At 42.3% G+C, this 19613-nt stretch overlaps 1 protein-coding gene across 7 annotated transcripts in view; it reads right to left on the reverse strand.

The window, feature by feature from the left end:
• Positions 1-19613, reverse strand: part of UNC79 (unc-79 homolog, NALCN channel complex subunit) — a 124521-nt gene that overhangs the window by 100267 nt on the left and 4641 nt on the right. For 5 of the 7 annotated variants that reach the window (XM_079947649.1, XM_079947646.1, XM_079947647.1 and 2 more), the window contains exons 2-4: positions 14695-14815; positions 8744-9048; positions 4277-4447 (exon numbers count right to left, since the gene is read on the reverse strand). In XM_079947649.1, the coding sequence (XP_079803775.1) occupies positions 4277-4447; positions 8744-9048; positions 14695-14815 (597 nt within the window). Of the gene's footprint in view, positions 1-4276; positions 4448-8743; positions 9049-14694; positions 14816-19613 lie in introns of those variants that run through there. The other 2 variants (XM_079947648.1, XM_079947650.1) reach the window with 2 other exon arrangements.

The raw sequence follows: 19613 nt of genomic DNA on the forward strand, positions 1-19613 counted from the left end.
CTGCCGCCGTGCCGCCGGAGCACGATTTCTGTTCTCATCCTGAAGCAAAGTTCTTAACCCGAGGTACTATTTCTGGGTTAGCGGAGTCTGTAACCTGAAGCGTCTGTAACCTGAAGCGTCTGTAACCTGAGGTACCACTGCATAGCCAAAGACTCCTCCCTGACTCACATTTGCCTGGTTTGTACAAAACACTAAGCCGATTATCACATCATGAGGACGAGCAATGATGCAGATCCGTCCACCTAAATGAGACTTGCTACGAACGTTGGGCGATTCAGGGCCAACAAAAGGAATCACAGAATCAGAGAATTGTAGAGTTGGAAGGGACCCCAAGGGTTATCTGGTCCAACTTCCCACAATGCAGGAATCTCAGCTAAAGCATCCATGACAGATGGCCATCCAACCTCTGCTTAAAAACCTCCAAGGATGGAGAGTCCACAACCTCTCGAGGGAGACCATTTCACTGTCGAACAGCTCTTGCTGTCAGAATGTTCTTCCGTATCTTTAGTCAGAATCTCCTTCCTTGTAACTTGAAGCCATTGGTTCGGATCCTACCCTTCAGAGCAGGAGGAAACAAGCTTGCTCCATCTTCCATATGACAGCCCTTGTGATATTTGAAGATGGCTATCATATAGGATTGCGGCTGTCATGAGCTGTACAACTTCCTGCATCATCACCACAGTAGCTGAACACTTGGCAACAACACTCATTGAAATTCATTTGGAATAACCAAAAAAGAAAAAAGCAAGATTAAAAGCAAAAAAGAAAAGAAAAAAGGCTGATGATAAGGAAAGAGGCTTCAGGTTCCAAACTTAACTTTGTTGTATATTACAAATTGTATTAACTGGTTAGCAGATCAGACAATAGAATAATGTTCAGATATTTCAAAACTGGAGCAAAATATTATAGGCATCCCACTATATAAATTACTTTGGAGTAATAAAAAGCTTTGATAAAGATCTGGGATCGATATAAAAGATCGCTACCTGAATCGTTAACAGACAGGATAAAAGGAAGCAAGAGGATGGATTTTCAAATGTGGAAGCAAGAGGATGGATTTTCAAATGTGGAATAACAAAGCGTGTTCTCCCTAACAGAGAGCACGTGTTGCGGTTGGGGGAACAAGCCACCCTGCTGTTACTGGGCAGATTTGGTGAGGAACCCAAGCCTTTAAGTGGTTAAAATTGGGTTGCTGGGGAGTTTTGATTGATGCCAATTTGGAGGAGGGGTCAGAGTCTTTAAATACAGGGGCCAGACGTTGGACGTCCTCTTGGCCATTTTGCACCGGATCACCCGCCCTCCCTCCCTTTAATAGGGTGGTTTTTTCTTGATCGCTTGACCTTGCTATGCCTGTCATGGGGTCGTCCGGCTTGGAGCGGGGGCCTGGTAGGAATTTTGCCATCTGGCTGATTGGCTGGTGCCATTTGGTTTTTGCCTACTGCGTAGCAAATCGTCACAACTTGTAAGGTTGGCGGTTAGGCATTGGTTAAATTGGTGCTTGGAGGGGTAAGTGCCTACCCCTCCAAATGGTGCAGAAAGGGAATTCCGTTAAAGGAATCCAGGGGCTTGCCATTCTTTTCGTCCTTGTCCCTGGCATCGGACTTGGGCCGTGCAAGCCCCACAGGAACATGAGGGTGAGAAGTGAGGGACTGATGCCCAGCTTCATTTTCTCACCTAATACTTGTTTCCCACGCTGGCTTCCGTTGGTGTCCGGAAGGCCAGCTCTGTCCCTGAGGGCAAGGACAGATAGTCATAACCAATGCCTAAGCAACCACTCACATTTTTTGTATTTTGAATAAAGTTGTGGCCAAAATTATGCCAAAAACCTTAAACAAAAATTGATGTGTGAAGTGTGAATTTTTTTGGGGGGTGGCATTGTGGGACTCAACACGCAATAACTTATTTAGGTTTAAAGATATTGTGACTCGGGAATCAATGATTTCAGAAAGCAGCTGCACTGCAGAAATTTCCAGCTGGTTTGAATATTTTCAGATAAAATCTTCAGTACAGGGATGTCTTGGAGAGCAAGCGCAGTCAAAAGAGCTTCTGGAATGTGAAACACTAATTGTAAAAACCAATAGTGTTTGGATATTAATTGAGCATCCACTAGTCTTTCACTTCTGGGGATCATCTCCATAAAACGCAAAATAAACTGGAACTTGCCTTTTCCAAGTGCTGTGAGCTAGAGAGGCTTTGGCAATGTGGCCATAGAAAGCAGTTCTGCATATCAAAGGAGGCGGGGACTCAACATATGAGCTAACCTAATCATGAGCAGCTCATGATTTTATATTTGCTAAAACGGCATTGTATCTCAGATAGCATTCTTCATCAGACTCCACACATACTCTAAAACTGACCCAGAAAATGGTTGTGATGTATTCTGCTTGTAAAAATTAAGACTGTGACCCTATATTTTGCTGTCCTGGAAGTTCTGGTTGTTTGTTTTTGCTTCTGAGTAGACTTGAATATGATTGCACTGTGAAATTCTGAAATAGGCATGCTCCAATGGTGTATTATTGAAAATACAAAACACATAAAGGCATCAAAAGCAGAACTAAGAGGAAAGAAATAAAACAGATATTGTGTTCAAAGATAAATATCAATCAAGATGCATTATAATTATAATTATAATTACAGTCCTGGAAATAGGGTGCGCCCTGAAAACACAAGTGCCAGGTTCAAAGGCCAGGGTAAATAGGTATGTTTTAATCCACCAAGCATAATACAAATAGAAAGGTAGATGCATAATGGGCAGAGAAGAAAAATAAAATACCTCTTCCCATCATCTTACATGCACGAGTTAATGTTGACTATTGTTGTTGTTTTTTCGAGAACTATTCCATAAGTAAGAGGAAAATGTAGACATAGAGCCAAGAGAGGGCAGAAAATGTAGTATTCCACTATTATTAGCGTACTGATTCAGTGACAGATTGAAAAGCATTTATAAACTACTTAATATTCTATTCTCAATGTTGTATACAATATTTTAAAAGTTATTGAAACAAAAATACATCCAAAAACCAACAAAACAGCATTATGAAAACACCCAATTGCATATAAAAGCAAATGAAACAAAAATTCAGGGGATTTAAGCAGATAAAACAGGGTCCAGTCTAATGGGTCAGGGAGAGCCCATCTGAACCAGACATCTTAAGCAACTGCTGTTTGCTGCTTCGTGTATGGCACAGGGAAGAGTATTCTGAAAAATGTCTGTTTTCAGGTCACGCACACACCCTATGATTTTCTGTAGGTGCAGTACCACAAACAGAATTTCCTCAGAATACTGATGTAGTAAATAGAAAGTGAATTCTGATGCCTTTCCGGAGTTACCTTTTCTACACATTAACAGCAAATCAGCACCGCTCTGAGTCTTAAAAATACCGGGTTGTACGTGAAATTTCAAAGGGTTTACACTGAGTATGACTAACTTAAGACACAAACCATTGTATTTTATGAACTGCCATGTATCCTGGGTATGACAACCAGGGGTAGGGCCTTCTCTGTGGTAGCCCCCTCAGAACTCTGACAAGTTCCAAGATGATACTTTGGCACTTGTTATGAAAAACATACCTGTGCACTACACCCTTTCTGGATCTGGGGTTACCATTCGTATTTTATTTATATTACTCTGATTTTACTCTGTCTGCTTTTATTGTTTTAACTTGCACATTGTCATCTAATAGGTAGTGTACAGATACTTTTACAGATAAATAAATAAAGGAGACCTTGGTATGAGAGTTGTTTTGCGCCGATAAAGCTCCTGAATCAGTGGCATATCCATAGGAAGGCCCAGAACATTCAAGTCAGTAAGGAGCTCTTGACAGGCTTTGGTACAATAGCATTTTCAATTTCCCAAAGCCATCCTTCCATAGGCTTTGGTGCAGAATGCCGCTTTTTTTGCAAAATTGCATATTCCACCACTCACCTAACAAAGCCTGTCAGTGAAAGCCCTGCATAAGGTCTTTTGTTCCCTCAAACACACCATAAACCACCTGAAATTGGCTCAGGGGGAATCAAGACAACCCCCAGAAGAGGAAGAGAAAGGGAAGGGGGATTGTTCCATCTGCCAGGCTGATACAAAACATTTGTAATAGCACAACATTGAATTCCACTGGGAGCATCGTAACTATAAAATCTATACACAATATTTTTATGTAGGACAAGGAGATGCCTTGGGGTTGTTTCTACAGGCCGGTTAATCCTATACAGTACACTCACGTCGCTATGGGAAATGCCAGTGTTTTTCCACCACCCTTTTCTTTCGGAATTCACTTACATATAGCCATGGGCAAGAACGAGGTGCTGAGATACTCAACGATGTCTTTGTGCAGAAAGGGCGGGAACGTGGCTAATGTGGAGATCATGGTATATGGTAAAGTGCTCAAGATGTCGTCGTTGAGAAACGGGAGCAAGCACGTGGTTGTGTAAAAAATGGACTGTCCGAGATCTGCCAAGAGGAAGAGAAAACAGACAACAGTGAATGCATGGCCACCATCAAAGCGGGAGAAGGTGCCCTACATATTATATCTACCTTCCCACACCACCTGGTCCCCCTCCAAAACATCTGCAGGTGGGGTATCAGGTGGGGGTAAATGCTTTATAGCCTTCTGTGATAGATCCAATCAAGGTCACTGATGACCAAAGGAGTCCTTCTGGATCACAGGGAGAACTGGGAGGCAAGAGAGGGAGGGGAGCTTACAACAGAAGTTGGAGGAAACTGTCTAGTCCTTTCAAAACAATGCTTGACCCAACGGCTGCTCTGCCCAGGGCTGAGCCACCCTGAGTGCCCATATGCCCACTTTGGGTAGTGCCATTTGTCAAGGCCTTGGGTAGTTCCTAGCAGCTGCTGATGGGATCTGGTAGAGTGAGGAGGGACTATAAGGAGCAGGAGGTGGATGGAGGTCCGCCTCTGCTGCTAGACCATCATCTTGAGGCCACCAGAAGCCAAACTGCACTGAAAATGCAGTATGGATGAAGGAGAAAGGAGAACAAGGAAAGGATGGAAGTGAGTGAGAGGAGGAAGGCACGACCTGGTCCAACACATTTAGAAAAAGTGAAGAACCAGCTTCCTGGCCTCTTCAGCAACAAGCCAAGTATGAAGCCCAGTTCATTAGGCACCAGTGGTGACTGTTTGTCTGGATTTTAGGAAAACAGGAAGCTCCCCGTGAGTCAGGCCATTGGTCCATCTAGTTCAGGCTTCCTCAACCTCGGCTCTCCAAATGTTTTTGAGACTACAGTTCCCAGCATCCCTGACCACTAGTCCTGCTAGCTAGGGATCATGGGAGTTGTAGGCCAAAAATATCTGGAGGGCCGAGGTTGAGGAAGCCTGGTCTAGTTCAATAGTGTTGACCCTGACTGGCAGTAACTCTGTGGGGTTTCAGATAGGGGTCTGCCCAGCCTTACCTGGAGGTGCCTGGGATTGTATTTGGGGTCTTTTGCATGCAAGGCAGATGATCTGCCACTGAGCTATAGCACTCCAGGGTGCGTAAAATTTCCAAAGTTAAAAGCACTTCCAAGTTACATTTCAATGGGACACTTAATGCAATTGAAACCAAACTAGGACTTGAAATGATCTCCTTTTGGCTGGATCACTCCCGAACTTTTAAGGCAAAATCAAATTACTGCTCCTTCTGCCAGAATTTCTGAATGAGAGGATCCCAAAGGGACTGTGAATGCAATTGAACATAACAGTTTTGCTGATTTACTCCAATGATTTTGGTATTATTAGTGTCCTAAATAGAGAAGCACAGACCTGCAACCTCAGTATACATAATCAAGGAATACAAAATCTACAGCAGAAACACTTTTGACCAATGCTATCCATCACAGAGTGATCTGTCGCAATGCAAAAAGCTATTAAAAGATACGTCACTATATTTAACACACTGTATGTATTACTATAATTACAACATTCTCTTAGCTACAATATCATTCCCCGCCCCACATGGTTGCTTGTCAAAGGTAGTATCTCTAAGCATGGTGGTTCAATTGCTTTCCAGACTTCATGCAATGACAGTCAAAAGTGGGGTTCCTCAGGACCCACTGTTGTTCAACTTCACTGTAAACAACTTGGATGACGCTATTAAGGGGGTGCTTATCAAATTTGCAGATTACACCAACATGGGAGAAGTAGCAAAGGTGGCTGAGGACAGAATCCGAATTCAAGATTACCTTAAAAGATTGGAGAACTGGACCAAAACCAACAAAATGAATTTCAGTAGGGACAAATATAAGGTTCTCCGCTTAGGCAGAAAAGACCAGATGCACAAATATAGGTTGGGGGAACTCTGGCTTGGCAGTAATACATGTGAAAACGATATAGGGCTCTTAGTAGACCACAAGCTTAATATGAGTCAACAGTGTGATTCAGCAGCAAAAAAACATCAATAGAAATTTAGTGTCCAGATCAAGAGAAGTAATAGTACTGCTCTATTCTGCCTTGGTTAGACCACACCTGGAATACAATGTCCAATTCTGGGCACCACAATTTAAAAAGGATATTGACAAGCAGAGAAATGTGACCAAAACGATCAAGGGTCTGGAAACCAAGCCTTATGAGAAGTGCTTAAAGGAGCTGGATATGTTTAGCGTGATAAAGAGGAGATTGAGAGGAGACAGCCATCTTCCAATATCTAAAGGGCTGTCACATGGAAAATGGAACTCAAACCAATGGCTTCAAGTTATGAGAAATGAGCTTCCGACTAAACTTCCAGAGGAACTTTCTGGCAGATACCTATTTCCTCAAGTAAATGCCTTTCTTAAGCCTCCTGTCTCTACAGCAGATGGCTTCTCCCAAGGACAGTGCTGAAACTAGTCAAGCAAAAGGGAACACATACGCATCATTAAAGCACTTTTACATCCCCTTAAACAGCCATGGCTTCTCCCAAAGAATCCTGGGTAAATTTTGCCAAGGATGCTGAGAGTTACTTTCTCCTCACAGAGCTACAATTCCCTGAAAAGAGAGCTTGATTGCTAAACCACTGTGAGGACTGTAGCTCCGTGAGGGAAACAGGAGCCTCTTGGTCACTCAGCACTCTTAAGAACCTACAGTTCCCAGGATTCTTTGGGAGAAGCTACAACTGGTTAAAGCTGTATAACGGTGCTTTAAATGTATGCTGTGGGTGCAGCCTGTCTCTGAACACATGGAGCTGCGCCAAACTGAGCCATGGGTTCACATAAGCCAGTATTGTCTACCCTGCCAGGTGGTTTGTCTCCAGTGCCTCAGGCACTGCACAGCAGCTGCTACCTAGAGATCCTGAGGACCGAACCTGGGACTTTGAGCTTGCAAAACATGTTCTCTGCCACTAAGGGTGAGGGAGTGCAGCGAAGGCATTTTAGGGGGAGCTGAGTGCTTACGCTCGGAACACAAGTTTCCAGTACCCAGACTGGTCCCTCCAAACTTTGGACCTTATCCTGTCCCACAGCTATCAGAAATCAGAAGTCATTAAAGCTGTGGGAGGCTTGACACAATAGATCTATACAGGAAATAAGGGCCAACTGCACCTTCTGGTTGAAAGTGAAGCATGGCAGAATTTGCAAGGAAAGAGGGGCAAGAACGTCTATAAAAAAGGGGCTGCTTTGCGTGTTGATTCCCTGTTAACTGCAATGTCAAGCAATGGCTTAGATGGCTGGGGAAGCCTTTGTAAATCCAACACCACAAGGAAAACACTTGTTCCAGTGCAGACACAATGCTGCACAGCTGGGCCAATCTGTTCATTCACAGCAGCGAGCCATCAAGCAGAGAGAAGCCAATGGGGCGTTGTGTATATTTGTGTGAGAGAGAATGAATGAAATCAGCCAGCCTAAAATGGCTGGCAGAATGGCAGAATGGATGAGGAAAGCTTGGGGAAGGGCCATAGCTCATTGGAAAAAAACATCTGCTTTGGATGCAGAAAGTCCCAGGTTTGATCTCTGGTGCCTCCAGTTAGGACTCCTGTCTGAAATCCAGTGAAAGAAATACTGAGCTAGATGGATCAATGATTTGAACTCAGGAGAAGGCAGTGTCCTATGTGAGATTTTGGGTGAGTGGGAGTAGGTTAAGGCAAGACTGACCCCCATAACACGTCTGGATCCCACAACACTTGTGGACTGCCCTGAGATCTTGAAGGGTGGTATAGTCATACCTCGGAAGTCAAACAGAATCCTTTCCAGAAGTCTGTTCAACTTCCAAAATGTTCAGAAACCAAGGCGCAGCTTCCAATTGGCTGCAGAAAGCTCCTGCAGCCAATCGGAAGCTGCAGAAGCCATGTTGGACATTCGGGTTCCAAAGAACGTTTGCAAACTGGAACACTCACTTCCAGGTTTGCGGCATTCGGCCAAAACATTCGAGTCGCAAGGTGTTCGTCAACCAAGGGATGACTGTATATGAATTTAATAAATTATATTAATAAATAAACACAGCAAGACTCCATTCCTAAAGCACTTGCAGAGAAGAGTAGAGTGCCTTTAGAATCTAAAACATCATTTTTAGATACATATCTCTACACCAATACATTATAACTGTCCTTGGATCCATCAAATTTGCAAAACATAAAACATCTAGATATCTGCCGATTTAAGGTTTTCTTATTGACATAAGCCCAGTGTAGATAATGGTGTATCTATAGTACAGATAACAAGATTCAAAATTTGGATCCATGCCAATTCAAGCCTATTTTTGAAAGCTGTTTTTTCTCATTCATACAAGCCTAGTGTTGATGCTATGCCCCCAAGCTGTCTGTAAGGTTTCAAAAGTTCCACTTACCATGCTGACCATGTTGTAGCAAAGGAACTAGATCCAGCAGAGTCACCAATGTCACGTATAGTCCTTGATAGTCCAATGAAGGGTAGTCTGATAACTGAGCATCACGACTTTGCTGGCCGCGTTCAGTGGGAGCATCTCGCAGGACGCTGTAAAGGAGGGAGCGAGTAACAGTAGGGTTGATGGAACTGACCTGTGGTCTTAGAGATGGGGTGAGTGGGAATGGCACAGGAAAAAGACACATGGTCATGGGCACTGTCAAATTGGAGGCATCTTGGTTCTCCTTCTTCCCTGTGCGGGACAAAATGCTGTTGGGGGGACAAAGAAAAAAAAGAGACAACAAAGACACAAAGAACAGCACATTACATTGAAATGACACTATAAAACAAATAATAAAACTCCAGATACATCCCACATGAGATGCAATCTCTACCAATAACTAGTGCATCTTGCAAAATCTAGCAACAGTTCACTTCCATGCTTGGGGAAAAAATACAATTCAGAAATTGCTACTTGTGGGGAAATTTTCCATTGCATCTCATGTGTTATCTGGTTCATAAGGAGCAAAAATATAAAAATGCATGTTTCAGTGGCACACCCATGTTTCACAGTTCTGCAAAATTAGATGCAATTTGCTATGGAAGGAGAAAAACAGTGCAACGGCGGCAGCATCAGATTGTCTGAAATATATGTGTGTATTATTATTATTATTATTATTATTATTATTATTTTATATAAGAAAAGGATAATATTGGGAAAACATTTTGAACATCTTTATTGGAAACCAAGGAGGAAATACTTGCAAAAAATAGGTGTGGCACTTCTAGAAACATGTTTTAGCAAAGAATAAACATGTGTGTTTGTTAAGAGAGCCTTAAAAATCACATGTTTATTGCATCAAAATAATGTCTGTATGTATTACATGATACTGTTTCATGACATTCCGTCAGTATCATCTGAGATAATGAGATTTCAACAGGCACATGGATTTAGAAATAATATAATATTTCTAAAATGTTAGCTAAACTACGTTTGGAAAAGCTTTAAAATAATATATTGTCGATGGGCTGCAGCATGTTTGTGAGCTTATGAGAATGGTAGTTTGTGTGTGTTTTTAATTTAGGGGAAGGAAACATCTTATTTTCTGAATACAAACACTCTCTTGTTAACATGGTTACTTTGAAATCTAAGGGCTAAGCAAGCATCACCCGTTGTATATCAGACAGGGTCTTATCATACATTGCTAAGGCTACTTACGTTATTTATTGAACAAACTCACTACAGACTAAAGGAGAAATAATTTAGAATAATTAAAAGGCTTAGTGGGAATCAAAACGAAGGCTAAAAATTAGATTGCTAGGCCTTCTCAATATCATTGCAACCATATTAATCCACTTTTCTGAAATGGCTATTTAAAAAAGGCTGCTTCTGCAACAAGATTAAAGGGCACTGATCCAGGCAAAGTTAAGCACCTTTACAACTCACTGAAATCAACAGAAGAGGCGCAACACAACCCTATGCAAATTTACTCAGAAGCAAGTGTAGTCAATGGGGCTTACTCCCAGGTAAGTGGCACATAGGACTGCAGCCTTAAAAATATGCCTGGCTCTCTCCCAGTGAAATCAGAGGAGCTTAAAGGTGCTTAATTTTGTCTCGTGCATGCTCTTCACTTCTTTTTACTAATTTATCACACCATGACTATATATTAGCTAACTTACCAAAAATATATTTTGTTTACAATGCATCAGACCAGATACCCATTTCCCCCCTGTGTGTTTGGCATGGAAGAGGCACTGTTTGTAATGCCTACTTGGAGGCTGGCAACTTGTGGCCCTCAGATATTGCTGGACTCCCAGCTCCCATCATCCCTGACCACTGGCCACACTAAGCTGGGGCTGATGTGAGTTGCAGTCCAACAACATCTAGAGAGTCACGCTGGTATAGCCTTGACCTTACTCTTCCTACAGATTTCTACGGTTGATCGTCTACAAAAGACAGAAGTTAGCATCCCATTGACTGTTCATCATTTATAGGATGGATGTTGAGCCAGACTTGGATATTTCTGAAATCACCGGCTTCATTATATACTGCTGACCTCATGAATTGTCTTGCACATGAATAAGCAAATGCACAACTAGCAGGAAGGTGCCACAAAGTCATCCAGTGAGAGTACGGGCACTGGGGAAGTGATTTAAACATGTGCAGGACAAGAGCTTATTGTGGTGGCACAGGAACTGTCAACCTGTTTGGAGACTGTACAAGCGTTCTGGATTGGTCAAGTATGCCAGCTGCCATCTTCCAACAAGTAATCTGTACCATCTGCTCAACTCTACAAGTCTCAGTGATACAAACAGAGGCCACACAGCAGCAGGTTGTACCCATTATATTCGGCTTTTAAAAATGCCTTGTTTATTGTGCCTTATATACTTCCCTCATGCCTTTTGGTATCCCAACGTCCAGTTACTGTGAGGGTATTTTTCAAACACAAACCAATAAAATCGCCTAAAGACCACTATCATAATCATGTCCACACTAATAAATAGAAGCAAAGGAAGCTGGCTTATATCATTGGACCATTGTCATTACTGTCTACACTGACTGATGGTGTGTTTTTTTTTTGGGGGGGGTTTAATTTATTATCCTATGCTGTGCTGTTCCATTGCCTTAGCTACTCAATTTCATTCTATTCCAGTGCAGTCCAATTGCTCATTTTTCTTTATTTGGCTGCAAAGCATAAATCTCTATCAGCTCTGGCTCTCTGAAGGTATAAGGCATTCAAGGTTGTCCTCCTTCAAATTGGAGCTGAAGCATCGAGAGACTACACATCCCAGCATGCAATTCTCCATTGCTATGGAATGTGCTTTCTGGCCAGAGCAAGGGAACTTTTAAATGTTTAAAGGCCAAGGATTTGCATGGCAATGTGCTTTCTTAGCAGGTCAAATTATTATATATCTTTTTGGTGTACATGCAGAGGATTGAGGCAAATTGTAGAGTCTGCAGGGCAGGGGAAGGTATCTAATAGCCACTTGTGGCTGGTGTGGTGGGACAGAGCTGTCCTGCTAAGACCAGCAACACTACAGCTTACCTGGACAGTGTTGGGGTGGCAGCAAGGTCAAGGTTGTGTGGACACAGTTGGATGTACCAGCAGAAGCACTGAATTGGTTCTTCAGGTGCATCTGTGTAGGGTCTTTAATAGCTGCATAGCATGCAGAAATCCCTAGTTCCCTAGCATCCCCATGTTAGGAACTGTTGCCTTCTACTCACCATGGAGCTGTCCAAACCAATGGGCAGCCCATAAACCATGGCGCACCTTGGGGGCTTTTCCTAACCCAAATAGTGTGACATTGCATGCTGGGACTTGTCGTGTGTTAGGTGACACACCTCCATACAGACTAGTTATGCTACAGGGGTGCCATCTATAGTTGTGGGTGCTGAGCACCCATGCCACGGGGCCCCTGATACAATGTCTGGTGCCTTGCAAAGCACCGGAAATCACGTCCGAGTGCTCGGAGATGCTTTCTGAGGTCTTTCTGAGATCTCAGAACCTGACTTCTGGTACCACCGGAAGTCAGGTTCCAAGGAGAGTGGGTGAGTATGATGTCATTTTGTCATGTCACAGCGTGATGTCATGCCATCACACGCACTGTGTACCCATAACCTGGGGCCCAAGTTGGCTCCCTTGTTACACAAGTACACTGTCAATGACGATCTAACTCCCATAAAGAGGAACTTAAAAGCAAGTACAGCCTCGAGGGAAGACAGTGTAGAGTCCAACTTTCAATCTGTACCCACCATCATCTCCCAGAGGTGATTCGAAATGGTTCAAGAGTGCTTGCAACCTTCACTAAAACTGCCAAATATAAAAGAGGACAGGGCTTCTTTTACATTGTGCAAAAACCCAGATATTCAGTAGGAATATTCACTCACTCTTGTCTACATGACAATTTGCAATTGCCGTTCTGTCCCAGGGATGGGGAAACTGGTGTTGTTGGACCCCAATTGCCACCAGGCCCAGCCTGCATGGTCAGGGATGATGGAAGCTGTTCAACAACATTAGGAGGGGCAAGGACTCCCCAGCCCTGCTTCATCCTATCCTGCCCCACCTTTGTACCCAGTCACCCTAAAGGTCACTCAACATGAGGACCTCTGTATCAGTACCTTATACCCTGGTTTTTTTTTTTTATCACAGCCCCTGCAAGTCTATTTCTGAAGTTGAAGTAATCTTCAGCAATAGCCTCTGACGCAGGACATGGGAATGCATTTTTTAAAAAATCTGGAACAGCTTTTGCACCTGCAGAAACTCTGAGAAGGGATCCTGTCCTGTATCTTGAGCAGCTGCTATTTTATAGACAAAGAAACACGATTTTCTCTTGATAAGAAGATAATAATTCTCCTTTCCCTCTGGGGCATTTGTTATATTTGCAGTCAAGTTAGGGGGGAAACAAGCTGGAAATGAGCAATGCATGAAAATTAAATTCATGCTTAATGCAGAGAAATGCTTTGGCCTGAAGGTCAACTTAAGAAGGAGCTCAATGAATCAATGTGTTATGCGCTGTGCATGGTGATTTATTTTTAATGTGATGTTTTATTTGTAAAAAAAAAATGCATTTTCTTTACATTTCCCCACCCATCCATCTAAAACCGGCACTGCCCAATTTCCCTCCCCAAATTTGGTGCACCCTAAAGATGTCTGCAAGTCCAAGGGTCATGTTCATCCCCCAAGTGACTAAAAGAAAGCCAACTAAATCCAAACGCAAAGGAAGTCAACCTCGTCATGAAACCAATGTCTGTTGTTCCCCCAAAGATATTAGCATGTTGCAAATTTCCATTAAATCCATCTTTGTGACCTAGCTGGGAAGACTCCTTCTGAACAGCCTCATCCTTCAATGTGCCAGTTTGGGTTGCTGATTTGTTTTGGACAAAGTAGGACACATTTCCACCCAAACCGGAGTGCAGGTTTCAAGTCACCAGCTCAACCTGTAAACGTTTTAAGCCCATTTCTAGCTCATGGGGGAGGTAGTGGGACTTGAAGGCAATAGATCAAAGTGCACTCCAACAAATACCTCCTGGGGCATTAAGCTATTGGCCTGGGAGCCATTACAGCCCTGCTCCTTCCCACATGGCCAGAAGCATCATTTGAGAAAGGGGTTGCTTTTGTGTATTGATCAGCATTTATACTTTAGCAAAACTTCATATCTGTTATGGGAAACTAATTAGCCAAACGATCTAAGGAGGCCGGGGAAAGACATGCAATGGGTTTTAATTATAGGTTCCAAATGGACATTAGGGGAAATTGCAAGCATTTGATATTATCGCCATTGGAAATTTTACGAAAATTTGGCGGACGACTCAGAGGGAACTACTTTGGGGTTAGGATATCCTGCCTTAGGGTGACGAGTTAGGAGATCTTACTGACCAAGTCGCCTTCCACTCCTGTTATGCTGTGATACGGAACAGGTTATATAGCCACTGGTTGTTAAGCAGTTTGGTTGGGCAAACTGAGGACTGGTCTACATAAATGCAGCAGAATGGGTGGGGAAAGTTAAGGCAGGTAGAATGGACTGGATCACTGCTGACTGATTGTAGGCAATCACCGTTCTGAATGCTCTGGTATATTATTAGCAACCTCCTGCAAATAGAAAATCAGCATAACAGATAAAGGGGGGTTGATCACCTTTCCCCCTGCTTTGCTAGTGTTCCAATTGCAGGGAACACAGATGAAATACATAGCCAATAGTGGTACAGCCCATCACCTCATTCTCCCTACGTACTGCTGCACATATACATAGCTTCCTCCTAGACAACCACTGCTGAAGTTACTTATTGCTTCCAGATTTTATACTTCATTGAGCTCTGACACATCTAGCAGAACACCCTTCTATTTTTCATAAAGCTATTCATACACTTCATTTAACCAGTATATATTTTCTATGAAAGCATAATTTAAAGCTTACCTTAGCAATGTCTGAGAAAAGTATTTCAGAGTGTTTGCAATGTCAGTTCCAGAGGGGACGGGGTAAATGTTGTGAAGAACACGGTTATGGTATTCTTGCAAGTACCGGATCTTGGAAGCAACTGGTTTTTGTTGTGTTTGAAGAAAATGGAAAGGAGAAGAAAAAGAACATGTATCTTAGTTCTGTTCTTGTGCATAGAAAAATCATATAGTTTTTCTGCATTCAGGCCACAATCCAGCACAGTTACAGCTAAGCTAACTGTAATCTATGATCATGGATCTCCCAGTTTTTTAAAAGTTAACAGCAGTTGTTGGGAGGGAAGGAGGATTCCATTGGATTGGGCCATAGTGCCGGTGGAAGGAAGACTAGATGTACCCTCAGATACTCCAAAACCCATTTAATTTAACGGACTTCGGCATGACTAACTGTGTTGAACTGTGGTCAGAATCTAATATATTCAGGCTGAAGGCAGTTGCCAGTTCGATTTTATTCCAAATGTCCACCAAACTTAAACAATTTTATTGTGTCTGTCCCCCCCCCCCCACACACATATGATATTTGTACAAAGTCAAGCAAAATGACAGGAAACCAATGCAATGATTATGTCTTCATAAAATTAATCATATAACACCTTTCAACCCTCAAAAGTGTCTCCAATATGGGCTTACATCCCAAAAATATGCTTAGATGTTCATGGCGAACAATGGAAAATTGGTTTGGCTTGCCATATTTTGCCCAAACATGCACCCCTTTTCTCCTCAGCATGCCATGATCACATCAGGAAGTCTACAGCTAACCATAGTTTCCCATTCTGCCCCAAACTGGGGAAACTGTGGTTACCAGGCTTGGAGCAAGCCAAGATCTTACACCAACTTCAGAGTTTCCTCTCTCTCAAAGGCTTGCCCAAATCACTGGAAGTACAGGAGACAAAACTAAGGAGATCAGAATAAGCAGTGATGTATTATCTATTTCACCAAATAAGCAGTGATGTATTATCTATTTCACCTGCACTGCTACCTGGGAAACTGGCCATCGGCTAGGCGGCTGTAATCATGAAACCAAAACAGGCAAGTAACACAAGGTATGGGTACAGCTAATTTGCTGTACACTATGTGCTTTACACTGTAAAAAGGGGTTTGCCAGGAAATGTGCTTGTGCTTTACAATGCAAGAAGGGGCTGGCTTGAGATGACATAGGGAGGCCTCAAGAAGCAGTGTGAAGACAACTGTATCATCTCAGTACTCAGTGGGCTGATCAACCAAGGGGACAAGAAACCAGAGGTGAAGTTTTTGGAGGCCCCAGAAGATATGGCTCTTGCTTCTGACACTGCCATATTGAGGCATCACGTAGGAATAAGTTACAGCCCGATCTATTGACTGAATTGCTAAATATAACTGATAGAATGGCTGGCTGCAGGCAACCAAAGAATAAGGTTTACTACCATGGTTTTGCCCAGTCATTTGTATTAATGAAAATGTGGTATGTGTGCTTTCTTGTGGTGAAGGTGGCAAGGCTTCGTCACGCTTACTACTTGGTAAGTTGGCTGTATGTATTAGCAATCACAGTAGTTAACTGATTGCTTTTACTACTTTTGTTGCTTTTTGTTATCATTTAATCATCATTGCTGTTATTACTCAATTTCATTTATAAATTGCTTCTTATAAGTTGTTGTTGTTGTTATTAAAATTTGTATACTGCCCTATACCCATAGTTCTCAGGGCAGTGTACAACTTAGTTCCAGGGCTGGCTGTATAAGCAACCCCTCACAGAAATCTGTCATTGGTAGGTTTTCATTTCGAAAATACTGTTGAATTACTCAGAGCAATTTCAAAATACAGTAAAAACATATACAAAATAATGGCATGTATAAAAAGTACATATATATTATACACACACCCAATTTCAAATCCAACATGGATACCAACTGGGATAAAAATCTACCTTTGTTTTTATTGAAGTTGTAAGATACCTTGAGAATGTTGTATATTCAGTGGGAGGGTAGAAATGTTTTAAATGAATAAACTTTTACCCTACAGTTAAGCAATTGATAGGTTTATTATGCAGCCAACGGCAATGAAGCCAATAAATTAAACAGCAACCTATTCATCATCGTAAGAAACAGAAAATGTAAAGGAATGTTACCATAAAAACTTAGAAATGAAATAAATGTATGGGAAATCTCTTTCCCCAGATTTTCCCATTCATCATGTGATTGCATGTAGCAAAGAAAACAGTGACTCATAGAGTTCATCTGCCTCTGTTTTCTTCTTTAAGAGCCACTGAGATGTTTACTGCTGAGAAATCTCTGCATGCCTAAGCAGATATTTGAGTGACCATTGTAATGAACTATTTGCACTTGTGTTGCTGAACTACTACTCTCACTATCCCTGGCCATGCTGGCTGTGGCTGATGGGATTTGGAGTCCAACCATCTCTGGAGGGCCACAGGTTCCTCAACCCTGCAGTAGATGGATCAGACTTCTTCTCCATTGCTCCACAAGGCTGCACTAAAATCCATGGGTGGAAATTCCAGGGAAGAAGACGTCAGCTAACTGTTAAGAGACCTTTCATAACAGTAGGAGCTACTCAACAGTGAAATAGGCTGCCTCAGGTGAGCTCTCTCCTTTATTAGAGGTATTTGAGCAGAGGCTGGATAACCATCAGCCAGGGATGATGTAGTTATGCCCTGTATCACAGTTCCTGCACTGAGAAGGGGGCGTTCAACTAGACGACCTCCAAGATCCCTCCTGGCTCTATAATTCTGGTTCTTGTGGTGCAAAAGCTCAGAGCTGCTTAACTTCAGAAATGTGGTAGCCTTGTGTGTCTTCAGGCCATAGCTGATGACCTGGTATTTATATATATATATATATATATATATATATATATATATATAATATATATATATATATATATTATATATATATATCGCGCACCAGCTCATATCAAGGTGGAGAGCAATTATATATTACTTTTTTATATATCTATCTATCCATTTCATATATTGCCCTGTATCCATAGACCTCAGGGTGGTTCACAACACAGAATTACAATATATATAAAAAACACAAAATACATAATAAAAACAAAGACAACCCAATAATCCTCACCCCCCTTCCACAACACATAAAAGGGCATTAAGATGCCAATCTGCCAAAGGTCTGGTTAAAGAGGAACGTTTTGCCTGGTGCCTAAAGGTGTATAATGAATGCACCAGCTGATCCTTAGGGAGAGCAACCCACAAACAGGAAGCCCATTCTCGTGTTGCCGCCTTCTGGATCTCTTGTGAAAAGAACACAAGAAGGGCCTCAGAGGATGATCTCAGGGTCCAAGTAGGCTCATATGGAGAGAGGTGGTCCTTGAGGTATTGTGGTCCTGAGCCATTTAAGGCTTTATAGGTCAAAAACAGTACTTTTAATTGAACCCGGAAACTAATTGGCAGTCAGTGCATTGAGCCAGGATTGGTGTTTTATGCTCAGACTGTCTTGCCCCCATGAATAACCTGGTCACCAAACTCTGCACTAGCAGAACCGTTTTCAGAGGCAGCCCTACATATAACATATTGCAGTAATCTAGCCTAGAGGTCACCAGAGCATGGACAACAGAAGTTAGGCTGTCCCTGTAAAGATTAGGAATGCAGCTGGACAGGCTGGTGGAAGGCACTCTGCTCCACTGAGGGCACCTGAATCTCAAGTGACAATGAAGGATTCAGAAATATCCCCAAGCTGTGTATTTGCTCCTTCAGAGGGAGGCAACCCCATCAAGAGCAGGTAATCTCACAGTCGTCCGGTCTAGAGATGCCTCAGTCTAACTGAATTGTGCTTCAGTTTGTAGGCTCTCATCAAGTCCATTATCGAGGTAAGACAATTGTCCAGTATATCCACTGCCTCCCCTGCAAATGTAAAGGAGAAGTAGAGCTGTGTGTCTTCAGCATATTGCTGACAACGTACTCCAAACCTCCGGATAACCCCACTCAGCTGTTTCATATAGATGTCAAAGAGTGTAGGGGATAGAATCAATCCCTGTGGAACCCCACAATGAAGGCTCTACAGGTCATCTGCAGATGACCATCCAAGTAGGATCGGAACCACCACAAAGCAGCGCCACCCATCCCTAATTCCAGAAGAATACCATGGCTGATGGTATCGAAAGTCACTGAGAGGTCAAGGAGAATTAACAGGGACACATTTCCCCTGTCTCTCTCCCAACAGAAGTAATCATTTAGGGCAATCAAATCAGTTTCGTGCCAAAACCCAACCTTAACCCTGATTGAAATGGCTCTAGAAAACCATTTTCCTCCAAGAGTACCTGGATCTGGTCCACAACCACATAAAACACCATGAAAATAATACAAAATTATCAGTAAAATGACTAATCAACAAAGTTTAAACAGCTGCATGGGCCTGTCAGCACAAAAATGTGTTCAACAGACATACTGATGTTCAGTAACACAGATTTTATTATTGCTTCTAAGTCTTTTGGCTAAGATCAAATGTAGCCACTATGCTTTCACCTTTATTGGGGGTCACGCTGCAAATGTATTCAGGTAGAAGATTGTATTGACAGAGAAATTGGATTAATATGCAACTGTGGTCAGAATGAAACGGTCACAAATCAAATTTCAGGCCCCAGAGTAACATTTTTTGATTTACAGGGGTTTTCCTATCCTGGGAAACTTGGAAGGAAGGGTGAGATACAAATTCAATAAACAGATAAATAACATACAGGTATTTTGCAGTGACAGCCAGATGTTTGTCTGTGAGTGATTTAGAGCTATATTGGTAAATGACAGATCTGAAGAGAATGAAGTCATATTTTTAAAAGCCAACACTTTCCGTAGCCCAATCATCTAGAATATATCTGGACAACAAATTTGTATCAGTTTAACCATCACAATTTCCCCCCAACCCTGCTGTATAATCC

The sequence above is a fragment of the Podarcis cretensis genome (assembly GCF_951804945.1).
Source record: "Podarcis cretensis genome assembly, chromosome: 1".
NCBI classification, from domain to species: Eukaryota; Metazoa; Chordata; class Lepidosauria; order Squamata; family Lacertidae; genus Podarcis; species Podarcis cretensis.